A 14,650-nucleotide genomic window follows, 5' to 3' on the forward strand; every position below is an offset into this window, starting at 1 on the left:
CTGGAATGCCTTACCGAGCGCCAGGAACAGCGAAGCGCGACACTTCAGTAGAGGACATGGACAGTAGCACCGAAGCACTGCGCAACTACGAGTGGGGCACAACGTGTTCCTACGTTATAATACCGCCCTTCCCTTCAGCGCATGCACTTAGAGTGTTCATTGTAGCAGCTGACCTCTTGGGAAAGGTGGAAGAATCAGTGACGACAACATTGAAGAACAACTCCTGTTGAAAGTTAACAGCATGTAACACTATACCGCAGAAGCCACAGTAAGCCTCCAAGTCTTCACGCAAGCCTCCAGCCTTCTATGTACCATGCAAGCCACAGTAATTCGTTGTAGTTACAGTAGTTCGTCGTAGTTTTAGTGAACTTGTGTTATTGTGTTATGGCAATAAAATTTTGAAGGAAAGTAACCCAAAGTAATCGATTACACCTCTCTAATTGCTCAGTTATTTTTGTGCGGCTGTAATTGACCGCTGTTATCAATTACATTTAAATGATGTAATTTTAATTGTAATTGGTCACTTATTACCTGTAACATGTACAAGTCCGCACCCTAATAATATCTGCCATTTAATTGTGTATAAAGTACTATTCATTTTAGTATATCGATGTGGTGTGTAAGTAGCATGGGCGAAAAAAGGAAAAAGGGCCGGATGGAGGGTAAGAGGGGGTATACAGGGCTCTGAAAGATTCTGACGGGGGGGGGGGGGTATTATGATAATATCAGTACTATATTTAAACATCCATTGCATTCTGTCACCACGTCAGAAAATTGCAGAGCCATAAGGACAGCCTTTAGTGTTTTCATTTTATTACAGAAACTTTAGGCTTTTCGAACGAAGGGAAGCAAGTTCTTAATATGAGCGTCGGCGGTTGCAGATACGAAAACATACGGTCGTGTCTACGCAAAGAGTAAAGATTTCTGAAAGCGATTACCATGGGATCAGCGTAATTTTTTTCCTGGATAAGTGCCTGTCTCTTAGAGGGGAGGGGAGACGTGTTCAGCGTGTATTGGGAGTCTGTATATAAATCTCTGTAGTGGAAGAGCAAACGGAGTCGACAGTTCACTATTTGGACAGATAGACTTGTTCACACCATACAGCAAAGTTTCGGGGAGCTTAAAGGGGCCCTGCAATACTTTTCCAAGTAGTCATCAAAGTCCGCTGTCATGACCTTGAGCACTTATCTTTGAAGGCGCTGCTCACTTTCAGTGTGATCACGAGTGCGATGGTGTAATTCTATAACGAGTGTAATTATAGCACTCTAGAGCGCAGCGCAGACACGTCGCGGCACCTGCCGGCAGCCGCGGTAACTATGCAGATCACGATGCTCAAGTCAGCCAATGGACGTACACCAAATTGACGTCATAAGCCAGATTGCCCTTATTGTTTGTCGAGCGAAGAGAGCAATGCATAACTGACACTGAAACTTACTGGTAAATTCCCTCCCGCGTGCTGCGCATTAGTGATATGCTGTTGCCTCTTAAAAAGTGTTGCAGGGCCCCTTTAACGTTGCTTGTTGGCACTGTGTTTATGACGTTCAGCGGACTGGGCGTCGCGCATTCTTTTGCTCGATTTGAAGTCTTGTTGTTATCTTCTAAATTTCGGCCCGTTACATTAGTACTGCCATTGGTTATTGTGTACCTAATATCAAGAATATGGGTAAGCTGTAAATTGTCGCAGGGGCGCATGAACCACTTCTTGCCGTAACCGATTTTTTTTTTCTGTTCCTGTTGATCACTGCTGGGAAGGCTCTTACGTTGTTATTTGGCTTACTCATCCGTCCATCGTTTCGGTCACGACTGACAAGGACATTTGTCGCGATCGAGGACAGAAGGCAGAAAAGGAACATCGCACCTTAGCCTAATCCATACGGTTGTCTCTGCACCGCCTGATATTTATAGTTACCTCTCGAACAATGTACTGAATATCTAATTGCTTCCTTGTCACTTGTGAACTCAAAAGAATAAATTATTTATGACTGCGCTCCTTCAACGCTTCAAAGCAACGTATAACCACGAAGATTTACTCCAGTTCGTCGTAATAAGTGAATGCGATTCTTTGATTAACACTGCAAAAACAAGTAAGCGAAGATCGTGGTACTCACTGTGGGGAATGCTGCGGTCGAACTTGAATTATTTCCAAGCAAAGAACGGCTGAAATCCGCTGCGTTTTCTTTGTTTACTTTTTTGGAATATTTCTGGGGATTTGTGACTACGTGACTTCTAGACGATCATACTATCTTTTTTTTTTACTTCATGAAAAACCTGGGTACCAATGACGCACCATCTCCCTTTTTCAAAATGTTTGTCGAATAGGTTTCTTGATGTTAAAACGTTCGAAATTGTAGAAACTGATTCATTGTTGGGCACTTGGCAGGTTTTTACATTTAGGATTTCACTACTCAAAACTACACATAACAATTTTAAGGTATGTGTTTGCATCGTTGCAGTCTCAGACACTAGAGATATCAATTGGTCCTCCTCGGTGGTACAGTGGTGACGGTGCTCGGCTGCTGACCCGAAAGTTGAGAGTTTGATCCCGGCCGTGGTGGTCGCATTGTGATGGAGGCGAAATCCTAGAGGCCTGTGTACTGTGGGACGTCAGTGCACATTAGAGAGAGAACGTTAGATGGTCGAAATTTCCGGAGCCCTCCACTACAGTGTGCCTCATAATCACATCGTGGCTTTGGCACGTAAAATCCTAGATAGTATTATTAAAAATCGATTGCTCAGACGCCCGAAGCCGATATTGTTGCGTTTTGAATGGTACGGTCTTAGGTGATCGTATCGAAGCGGTAATGCCGGAAGAAGACGTGCTGTTCTTCAGTGCATCGCTGTATATAGAAGAATACGTTTACAAAAAATTATCTGAGCGCCGTTGTGGCATGTAAAGGACGTTACAAATCCGGAATCGAGACACCGATTTTCTTCAGATAAAATTTCGTTTATTTCGAATACACATTTAATGGCCGATCCGTGGAGTGAACTGAAGCGACTTGATTTTGTCCTTGGGCGTTCTTTACACGGTGGTGGTGGCACCTGGTCGGATGCCAGTGACTTGACGGTCGAGGAGAACTGGAATCGAAGAAAAATCAAAAGAAGAAAGGGTTAGAAGACATTCTTTGATGAGCGTAGCGAAAGGCGGCGACAGTACGCGATAGAAAGCGGACCGACGCAGCTACCGTCAGCTCCACGGCGATGACCTTGTGAATGCACAAACACCGCTAGAAGGCGTAGCCTGATCAAGGAAATGCAATATATCACGGCTATTGTTATACGACTGCACAGCTTCCCTTGACGGGCTCTCTTTTTCACCAAATGCCCTTTTTTCGGACGAATCAGTGAATATGTATAGGCCTGGTTTAACATAAATAAAAAACTAATATTTCTGTACGTCTGGCTTAAGCTAAAAGTGAAAATAACGTCGTTAAGATGTTCAGTTGAGCTAAGATTTGTTGCAGCCTGTATGACATACGGTGCCCTCGTATAGGGCAGAGTACAAGTCTATTTCACTCTATATTCATATTGCTAAGCTCAAGTACCAAAAGAGGTCAAGTTATATAAATACTGTCACGACATACCTGCGCCTTGTGGAGTGGCGGCCACAACGTCGGTCTTGTGCACTTCGGTGTTAGTGTGGACTGGCACTGGGTGTGCTACTGGGACGGGCACTTGGAAAGTGACAGGGCGTGGAACTGGGTACGGCTGTGGGACGGGGACTGGTACTGGATATGGGACATCCTGTACAATTGGGATTGGTACAGGCACAATGCGCTCACGCAGGTTTCCAAAGTAGACAGCCTGAACCATGGGGTGGCCAGTTACGGGGTCAGTGGTAGTGCGGATGTCAACGGGATGAGGTAGGAATCGCCCCCGGCGCTCGACGGCTCCAAGACCAGGTGGAGGTGGGTATCGTCCGAGAAGGCCAAAGTTGTGGTTGCCGATGAGGTTCAATGTGGTAGCTCCGTAGAAACCAGGGTAAGCTCCTCTGCCGAACAGGCTGCCAAGACTGCGGTCGCCGTAACCAGGGAAGCCTCCGAACAGGCCACCCAATCCACCATAGCCTCCAGGGTAGGAACCGTAAAGGCCACCGAGGTACCCACCGTAGCTACCGGGGTAGGAACCGTACAGACTGCTCAGAGATCCACCATAACTTCTGGGGTAGTATCCAGAAAGACCACCAAGATATCCGCCAAAACTACCAGGATAGGATCCGTAGAGGCCACTCAGAGCTCCACCAAATCTTCCGGGGTAGTATCCAGAAAGGCCACCCAGGTATCCACCGAAGCTACCAGGATAGGATCCGTAGACACCACCCAGAAGTCCGCTAAGGCTTCCTGGGTAGAATCCAGAAAGGCGACCTAGGACTCCACCAAAGCTACCGGGATAGGATCCGAAGAGACCACTCAGAGCTCCACCAAGTCTTCCGGGGTAGTATCCGGAAAGGCCACCCAGGTATCCACCAAAGCTACCAGGATAGGATCCGTAGAGGCCACTAAGAGCTCCACCAAATCTTCCGGGGTAGTATCCAGAAAGGCCACCCAGGTATCCACCGAAGCTACCAGGATAGGATCCGTAGACACCACCCAGAAGTCCGCTAAGGCTTCCTGGGTAGAATCCAGAAAGGCGACCTAGGACTCCACCAAAGCTACCGGGATAGGATCCGAAGAGACCACTCAGAGCTCCACCAAGTCTTCCGGGGTAGTATCCGGAAAGGCCACCCAGGTATCCACCAAAGCTACCAGGATATGATCCGTAGACACCACCCAGAAGTCCGCTAAGGCTTCCTGGGTAGGATCCAGAAAGGCGACCTAGGACTCCGCCAAAGCTACCGGGATAGGATCCGAGGAGGCCACTCAGAGCTCCACCAAATCTTCCGGGGTAGTATCCGGAAAGGCCACCCAAGTATCCACCAAAGCTACCAGGATAGGATCCGAAGAGGCCACTCAGAGCTCCACCAAATCTTCCGGGGTAGTATCCAGAAAGGCCACCCAGGTATCCACCAAAGCTACCAGGATAGGATCCGTAGACACCACCCAGAAGTCCACTAAGGCTTCCTGGGTAGAATCCAGAAAGGCGACCTAGGACTCCACCAAAGCTACCGGGATAGGAACCGAGGAGGCCACTTAGAGCTCCACCAAAGCTTCCGGGGTAGTATCCGGAAAGGCCACCCAGGTATCCACCAAAGCTACCAGGATAGGATCCGTAGACGCCACCCAGAAGTCCGCTAAGGCTTCCTGGGTAGGATCCAGAAAGGCGACCTAGGATTCCACCAAAGCTACCGGGATAGGATCCGAAGAGGCCACTCAGAGCTCCACCAAACCTTCCGGGGTAGTATCCGGAAAGGCCACCAAGGTATCCACCAAAGCTACCAGGATAGGAACCGTAGACACCACCCAGAAGTCCGCTAAGGCTTCCTGGGTAGGATCCAGATAGGCGACCTAGGACTGAACCAAAGGCACCGGGATAGGATCCCAAGAGGCCACTCAGAGCTCCACCAATGCTTCCGGGGTAGTATCCGGAAAGACCACCCAGGTATCCACCCAAGCTACCGGGATAGGATCCGTAGACGCCACCCAGAAGTCCGCTAAGGCTTCCTGGGTAGGATCCAGAAAGACGACCTAGGACTCCACCAAAGCTACCGGGATAGGATCCGAAGAGGCCACTCAGAGCTCCACCAAACCTTCCGGGGTAGTATCCGGAAAGGCCACCGAGGTATCCACCAAAGCTACCAGGATAGGAACCGTAGACACCACCCAGAAGTCCGCTAAGGCTTCCTGGATAGGATCCAGAAAGGCGACCTAGGACTCCACCAAAGCTACCGGGATAGGATCCGAAGAGGCCACTCAGAGCTCCACCAAACCTTCCGGGGTAGTATCCGGAAAGGCCACCGAGGTATCCACCAAAGCTACCAGGATAGGAACCGTAGGCACCACCGAGAAGCCCGCTAAGGCTTCCTGGGTAGGATCCAGAAAGGCGACCTAGGACTCCACCAAAGCTACCGGGATAGGATCCGAAGAGGCCACTCAGAGCTCCACCAAATCTTCCGGGGTAGTATCCGGAAAGGCCACCCAGGTAACCACCGAAGCCACCGGGGTACGATCCATAAAGGCCGCCCAGTGATCCTCCGAAGTAGCCAGGGTAGGATCCGGAAAGGCCACCGAGGTATCCACCGAAGCCACCGGGGTACGATCCATAAAGGCCGCCCAGTGATCGACCGAAGTAGCCAGGGTAGGATCCGGAAAGGCCACCGATGGTATCCACCGAAGCCACCGGGGTAAGATCCATAAAGGCCGCCCAGTGATCCTCCGTAGTAGCCAGGGTAGGATCCGGAAAGGCCACCGAGGTATCCACCGTAGCCACCGGGGTACGATCCATAGAGGCCGCCCAGTGATCCACCCAAGTAGCCAGGGTAGCTTCCCCAGTAGCCGCCGCCGAGCCCACCGAGGGAGCCAGGGTAAGAGCCAGAGAGACCGCCCAAAGATCCAGTGAGGGATCCGGGCACACCTCCGACGCCAGTGCCGGTGAGCCCGCCTGTGACGCTTGGGCCGACTGTACTAACGGTCGGACCGGTGACGGAACTGACCACGCTTGGGTGGTGACAGCAGGGGGGGTGGGCAGTGAACTTAGTGGTGCTACAGCTACTGTTCCGGGTAGGGCGGCACCTCCTCTGACAATTGTCTTGACTCCGGCACCAAGGCAGGCCGGAATGGCTATGGAGTGAACGAAAAAATAATTAGCATGCGTTGCTGGCAAACTGACGCACAATGCTTTGCTGACACTATGGCGCAGCAAAGGACAAGGCACGACAGAAACAACATCGACGGACGCAAACAGGCGAGAAGAATTTAGTGTAGGCAGAATTACATTAATAAAAATACATGCACCAACCTGGGGAAACCATATTTAAACCACATTGTAAACTGCCGTCGTGCTGGACTGCTTATAATCACCGCAATATAAGAGGGTCAGCGCACTGCACGTATGCAAAATTATTATTCGCAAATCTCAATATATATATATATATATATATATATATATATATATATATATATATATATATATATATATATATATATATATATATATATATATATATATATATATATATATATATGAATATTCCAAAAGCATAGCAAGCAAATTATGTGTGCTGCTACAGCATTGAGGGTGCTTGCAGCGTGCAACTTATATTGTATCTGGTGACAACTAACTTTGCGAAAGTGAGTTAAAAATTATTTCCAAATACTGCAGGTCATTGTGACCCAAGCTGGAGTATACTAATTATCCTCGAACATAGGCTGATTCTTATGTCGACTTTCTGCATTACCGTATCATGACTGTTCTTGATGACATTTAAAAACTTGTACGATATGTCGTGCATTTTAGTAATTCTATGTCTTCATGCGTTTCTACGCGAAGCTCATTCTCATTTGTTTAAACTTCGTACACCGCGGAATATTTTGTTTTAATTGATGTAAATTAACGCATGAAACATATGATACGTGTAAAAGTAGACAGAATAGGCTTCAAGATGCGCAATCCCCCTTTTTGAAAATTTTCTGCCGTGTGGAAGTGTTTATAGACATCATTTAAGTTTATTGACTTTGCGGAGGCTAAATGTTTCCATGTTTAAGCATTAGAATGAACGACAGAATCGCATAAACGACAACATGGCGAGTGCATATCATTCATACCTAAGATTCTTAAAAAACAATAACAACAAAACAAACGCAGATGAACAAAAGATACTCGGCAGTTCTGCGGTTAGGCCACTGCCATCTAGCACGTGAAATTAATTGAATTCAGGTTTGTGTTTCAACCTGAATTTTCCTCGGCTAAATTCTAACAGCTGAAGACTACTGAAGAAGTTTCATAACATACTACATCGCTGATGACAGGTGTACCCAGCAGGCTGTGTCAATGAGGGAAGATGTGTTGCAAGTTTCTTCTAGTAAGCTTCTGGGTTGGCGGCTTTTTCCTTCACGCTTTTTGACTTAGAGGTGCGGCGACTGACCCGTTCTTCAAGTAAGAATTTCTACCATTTGCTAAGCCTTGTACATTTAAAAAAAATTCTCGCTGGTTGCCCTTCACTGATTTGAACATATTTAAATATTGCAGAAGCTTTTGCAACAACGTTCCTTGCAAGTGTGTGGTTTTTGGTGTTATACAATGCTTATGATTTAGGGCTTACATCAAAAAGAGTACCCGCGTACACTCCTTTTTCTTTCATAATCCGTTGCCATGATTGATAAAATAAGAACGAAACTCCTCACTTCATCTTGAGGGTTGACCGAATTTGGCACGATATTTGAGGATTCATTATGCATCTCAAGTGACTTATGTGAAACATTTGTCGGGGTTTTGCGCCGCCCAATTATTCCGTTTAGTAAAGTCTTTGTGTTCCCCAGGATAACAATTACATCGTACATGGGTTAGCTCTTGTTATTTCTTTCAATTTCTTTCTTGTGTTTTTTGGGCACTGCTCATAATATGCAGATTCGTTCAGATAATTCGGGCCAGGTTTCAAAAATTTATGTACACGTTACGACAGTGTAACCAAATTTGGATCGTTTACTCTCCTCGTAACCGACTCGAGAGTAACTTAAAAACAAGTGCAGGCAGTTATTCGACAATAATTAATTAGTGAGATTTCAAGGTATTGCTTTAAACGCAAGCTCTTCTGTGAAGAAATTTACAATTCCTGAATTGGTGTCCAAATAATTCGTTTTCGTGGAAACAGCAACAGTTGTCTTAATTTTTAAGGGCTTATAAAAAGCAATTGAAAGGTACTATGAGAATAGCCGCTTGTGCGCAGTGACATCAGTGGTCTCGAGCATGCTACGAACGAATTAGCGATGCTGTAAGCGGGCTGTAGTCATGGGGAGGCCTCGAGGAAAGGAGATACATTGAAATGCAATGGTCTTAGGTTTCAGTTTTTTCGGCATAGCTTGTCAGTTGAAGCGATGAACTGAAATGGGCAATTGAGATGTGCTATAAGCGGTGCACATCTATTCTCGAAGATCGGTCGGCTTTGTCACTGCTGACAGGAAACTGGCAGGTCGAGGAGGTCTAATTGTCGGATGACGATGTATCGAAAACGAAAGGTGTGGCCGGCAGTTATTCGCTAGTGGTGTGCTCACACGTCATCTCTGCGCATCCAACATCGATCGCATTCAGGTGACATGCCTCAGGGCACTGATGTTGTTGCGTACAAATGCCAATTCGCAGAAATGCCCACTCCTATGGTACGTTTTCTAATCTTAGGCATTTCCCTTTCAGTCCAGAAATGTCAAAAACGTAGTCGCTATTACAGGGAAAGAAAATTGTTTGGGCACTAACTAATAGGCTCTAGAACTTTCTCGTGAAAGATGTTGCGTTTGAAGTAGGAGTAAATTTTAGGGCTAACTAATTACTTTTAATCACCTGAGCTCATATAAAAAATGCCCGGAGTCGCTCAAGAGGACACTGGAAAACAAGTTTTCGTAACTGGCATGTTTTTAAAAGCTTGCCCTGACTTAGGTAACAGGTCTTCTTTACAGTAATGTAAAGGTAAGGCAATGCCTTGTAGCTAAGATGGTGTGTGATAGCTTATCGAAGAATCGTATTTCTCCTCCACGTTTTCGTGTGGACCAAATAGCTCGAGTACTAAGTATCCGAGAGCCTGAACAGCCGCGCGCGGGCCTTCAACGGACTGCAATATATATTTCGGAACAGCAAAGAGAAGACAGCAGTTTGGCAAGCACCATCCAAGATTGACAAGACGGCGGGCGACGGGCTGGCACCGATTCGAAACAAGCGCTAAAACAAAAACAAGCTAAAACAAAAATTCGAGGGGCAGCGAAAAGAAGCCTGCATTGCCACGCGTCACATTCACAGGTACGAGAAGATGCGCTCACACATTTACAAAAAAAAAAAAGGGATTTCTGAGGCAGTGGGAGGCACGGCTTGTGGATGAGGCACAGGACAGCCGGTTGGCATTCCTGAACCCATCTCAGTGAGATGCTCAAACCAGTGGCGCTCTGGACTTGGAGTCCCCATCACATCTTGTTTTTTTTTGCCCTTTCTCAAGCTTTACTTCTACTCTCTCCCTATCTCTCTCTCTCTATATATATTGCTTATCGCAGCGGCGTATACGCGATTTCACAATTCCATATTCAAGGCTGAAGCCTGAATACGCGAATAAAAAGATAAAATAAGAATAAAGTGAGATTTTAACCCATAGAAAAAGGGCTTCTCTCGTACCTTCCTTATTGTTTTGAACGTGGTTAATGAGCTGATTCGCTGACTGGAAAAGCCTTGAGCCAAGCAACCAGAAAATAACGGCGATAACTTTAGCTAGCAAAGCGTAGAATGTGGCGAAATCGCTAGGTTAGTACTGTCCGGAAAAAAAAAAACTTGGAGAAAGAGAAAGGCGATTGCTCAACAATCTGTTCAAAATTTGAGCTATGCGCGTTGCGCCTGCTCTTCGTCTGCAGGACTGTCCCCGGGACGCTGCCAAAATCCACTGCGTGTGACTTCGTCGCGGGGCTCGTGTTCTCGTATGAACCGTTTCTGTCGCGTTAACAGCGATCAAAGCCGTCTTACCCAGTGATAGTAGTGCGAGAGCACTGAAGAGCTTCATGTTGCCGTGGTTAGGCGACCTCCGGCCGTGGGATGTGTATTGTCTGTCGCCAAGGAAAGGTGCTCTGTAAAGGACCTAGCTGTGGCTTTTATATCCACTGTCGTCTTATTTTTTAAGTTGGCACTACCTTTGGTCGAGGAAAGGAACTTATGAGAGGCGCCACGAGGGCATTGTTTTTGTAACAATCCACTGGCGGTATCGCGTAGGGCGTGCGGGCGAATTAAAAAGACGATAAAAATGAAGCTGGCGATTTCCTTTTCGCGTCCCATTTTTCACGTTGAATACGTTTTTTTTTATGGGGCTACCTTATTGGATATTCCGGTGGCAGCTGTATGAATTTTTTTTCACTGGCTTCAGCACTGCACTGATTCCATTGTACCGCGGAGAACATTTGCGAGCCGTACAATACTACAAAGCGAATAGGTTTTTTCGCGCTTTAGCGCAAGCGGCTCGTATTGTGTCGGTTCTACTACCTTGTGCGTTAGAAAAATTGTCCCTTTTCTAAATTGCCGCTTTGCGATCGATGAGGCCTTGTACATGCGCACGTGCGATATCCGAAGCGATTCTTTCTGTCTCCTGGCATGTGTAGTAGAAAAAATAAAAGTATTATGATCAGAGTGTGTAGACTTGAAATAGGTTCTTAGCTGCAGTAAATAATCCTAACAACTATAGCAGAAAAAAAAGGTAGAATAATTCATGCGTGAAGCGGTGTCAAGCTGACTTCGAATCCAGGCTTGACTGTCCATGAATCGTTCCCAATTCATTTAGTGCCCACAGGATACAGAGCCTAGTGGGTAGCAGTGCGAAGCGAAAACTTTAGACATAAACCTAGACGCGGCTATTCAAGCATTACAGCGTTAATTAAGCATGCACTGGGCAATGATAGATGGGTCCATGCAAGGGTGCTTGTGTGACGTCAGACGGAACTGGCTCTTTACGGTATAGTTTTTTGTCTCTTTTTCGTTCTGGTCTCAGCGTGTTACTAAATGAAGCGTCCTAGGTGTGCCATTGGTCTAATCACTTGCCAAGTTTATCATGTCCAAGTAACACAGAATTTCGGAAACAACTGTTTACAGGAGACATGGGACGTAGCCAGAAATATTTTCGGGGGGGGGGGTTCAACCATACTTTATGTATGTTCGTGCGTGCGTTTGTATGTGTGCGTGTATAGATACGAAAGCAAAACTTAAAAATTTCGGGGGGGGGGGTTGAACCCCCTCACCCCCCCCCCCTGGCTACGCCCCTGACAGGAGACTTCCATAACATTTCCGTGCATTTTTCTTTGGCAGCTGCGAAATGGTCGCAGCTTATGGGAGGATGTACGCGTGTGGTCTATTAAAGCGAGCACACGCAAGCATCCCGCCTTACAATCACGCTGGGTGTCGAAGTAGCTATATTGCGAATAGGCGATGTTGCAACAGAAGAAAACAAGACACTAGACAGGAAAGGATATTTCTACCATGCGAATGGGAACAAACACGTACGACATTACGCTTCTGCACGAAATACTCTATTCTCATGTCGGTTATCACAGGAGATCATTTCGTAACTTATCTTTCACCCCTACCGTGTCACTTGCCCCCCCTCCCCCCCTCCCCCCTGCCCCTCCCCCGGCCTTAACTTTCATTGATTATTCCAACATTTTAATCCCGATTTGGACGAAGGAGAAATCCGCACCTTTGTCGGAATGCTTTCTACAAGAACATATTTTTGTGTCACGGCATTGCATAGGGATCGCCTCGTGAACGTTTCTGTCTATAAGCTGTAGAACATGCATGCAGAAAACAAAAGCGATTACATTCAGAGCTCATGCCTGCTGCACTTGACGCCGTTTTTCTGAGACAACGGGATAATTTTATTTCTTTCGTGGTAATACTTGCATTGTACCAAATAAACTTTCAATGCGCTTCCGTTAAACGGTTTTATTCTTTTCTATTAAGATTCTACTTACAAAAAACATACTGTTTATTGCATGTTAAGGACTTTAGTCATTCAAGGATGTTTCTGCATGAAAATTAGCCTGAATTCGCCTCTATCCTACTTCCTAGATATCGTATCAGTAATCCTTTACCACTTTAGAACAAACCGCTCATTGACAACGAAGATGGAATCGGAGTTTTTCGACCCAAAGAGGCCCAAATGCCGGTGTCCTGTTTGGAGGAATGTTCTCCATGCAACGATTTAGTTCTGAACGAGGTAACTTGAGTCTTACGATGGAGTCGCAGCTTACAGGCCTCAGAAATGGCCAGCTGAGTTTTAAAAATATTCTGTATGGTTACGCAAACGTGATAACAATACAACAAGCAGAAGCGGCTGCAGCTATAATTTGTTCCGAAGACATCACTTCGGTACGATGTTGCGAACTGACAAGGGCTTTTCGGCGTCAAGAAAAACTGTCACGGTAGGATCCGGTCACGAATATGTCGCCGAGGTGTCCAGCATTATGTTGCCATGCTAGAAATAGCTTGTTGTCGAGCAAGCGCATTGTGCAGAGTAGCTTCGATTAGCCGGCATCTACAGGGCAAGTCGTGCACCGTTCAAACGAGCCGCTATATCATAGACCTGCCTCGGGAGAGCTTGCTTTTCCATTGTGAATGTTTGATGGCGCTGCAATACCGTGTGGAAAGGTCCCCAGATACGGTTTCTTTTTCTTTGAAGTATTTCACGGACGCTTTGTCTTTGCTGTGCAAGCTGAAAACGCTATGCTTGCATCGTTGGAAACATGGCATTTTACTTGCTTTATAGTTTCGTACATTTGGACATTAACTTTTTTTGACAAATACAGCAATGGCAAAAACATTAGATCACCACCTTTTAATATTTCTAGAGTGTCAGGGTCCCCAAGCTTAATGGCGTTTTTTGAACAAGACTGAAGACAGTGTGCGATCGGTCTTAATCTGACTTATTCCCGTAGAATGGTTAGCGTTTTTTTAAATTTTTATTCTTGAATTTGGTGCATGCTAGCTAGAACACACTTTATTGCTGAAACGTTCTCGCTTAGGCGCACTTATTCTCCAATCATTTACCCGTCTCTAACCATAGGCCCATGCAAAAAAAGAAAAAAGAAAAAAAGAGAATTAAGAAAGAGAAAGGCGTCCCGTGCGGTGCGGGATTTGGCTCAAAGAATATTTTCTCTGGTGGTTACAGGGAAATCTTGCGCATTGATTATTTGTAAGTGCGAAGTGAAGAAGAAGAACGATAATGTTCTTGCGATCGATCATGCAGACGACGCGCATGGTAACGAAGGAATCACAACAGATTGTCGAAACGGCCTTATGACACTGGAAAGTGCATGGCGACAGCTCGACGACAATGTGATGATGAAATAAAGTGCGATGAATATTCTCCTGCAGTTACAGAGTAGCAAGGGAATGAAACAACGTGGCACATAGCTGAACTGCGCAGCCTGAGGGCAGCCCGGCGCAGTTTGATCACTTGACAGCAGTTGGTGAACATGGCTGTGACAGTTTGAATGGCATGCACTTTGCTTCACGCATCTCAGCATAATAACGAACTGCAAAGCCTTACATAAGATCAAGACGCAGTCAAAATAAAATAACACATCGTATACAATTTCTCGAAGCTGTAAAAGTACCAAAGTAAATCTTTTTTTCAAATATTCAGGGCCATCAGATTTTACTTAAATAGCAGGCGAAGTAGAAATACCTATGCACAAAATACACAGTCATTACATGTAAAAATTAATTATACACGTGTTTGTGATTTCTAATGGTTAACTTTATGATCAGAATGAAATCAGAGTGCTGAAATTACGACACCGGAATGACGATGATAGTGTGGGGACAGCGGAGCATTATGTTGTGGTAACCTTGGAATGACTGCAATGAAGTGAACAGGATGGCATGACATGTTTGTACTGTAGGTAACGCATGCGCTTACATACACCAGCAGCCATATATCCTGCCAAGTAGCTTTATAGGTTCGTGCTTTTAGGGGCGAAGCTCCTTAAGGCGGCACCCGTTCGTCCCTCGTAGTTGTCGTAGTCGTAGTGCGTAACCAGTC

At 46.0% G+C, this 14,650-nt stretch overlaps 1 protein-coding gene across 50 annotated transcripts; it reads right to left on the bottom strand.

The window, feature by feature from the left end:
- Positions 1 to 2,926: 2,926 nt before the first annotated feature.
- On the bottom strand, positions 2,927 to 10,768 carry LOC119396124 (uncharacterized). Of its 50 annotated transcripts, none has more exons than XM_049416968.1 (5): positions 10,591 to 10,768; positions 5,985 to 6,716; positions 5,376 to 5,444; positions 3,585 to 5,060; positions 2,927 to 3,078 (listed from the first exon to the last, which is right to left on the bottom strand). In XM_049416968.1, exons 1-5 carry the CDS (start codon positions 10,625 to 10,627, stop codon positions 3,023 to 3,025), a joined length of 2,370 nt encoding a protein of 789 aa, XP_049272925.1. In that variant the 5' UTR covers positions 10,628 to 10,768; the 3' UTR covers positions 2,927 to 3,022. The 50 variants fall into 50 exon arrangements, with proteins under 50 accessions (XP_049272925.1, XP_049272926.1, XP_049272923.1 ...); XM_049416969.1 differs by lacking the exon at positions 5,376 to 5,444 and adding an exon at positions 5,736 to 5,804; XM_049416966.1 differs by having other exon boundaries at positions 5,895 to 6,716.
- Positions 10,769 to 14,650: the final 3,882 nt, after the last annotated feature.

Source organism: Rhipicephalus sanguineus, chromosome 6, assembly GCF_013339695.2.
Source record: "Rhipicephalus sanguineus isolate Rsan-2018 chromosome 6, BIME_Rsan_1.4, whole genome shotgun sequence".
Classification (NCBI taxonomy): Eukaryota; Metazoa; Arthropoda; class Arachnida; order Ixodida; family Ixodidae; genus Rhipicephalus; species Rhipicephalus sanguineus.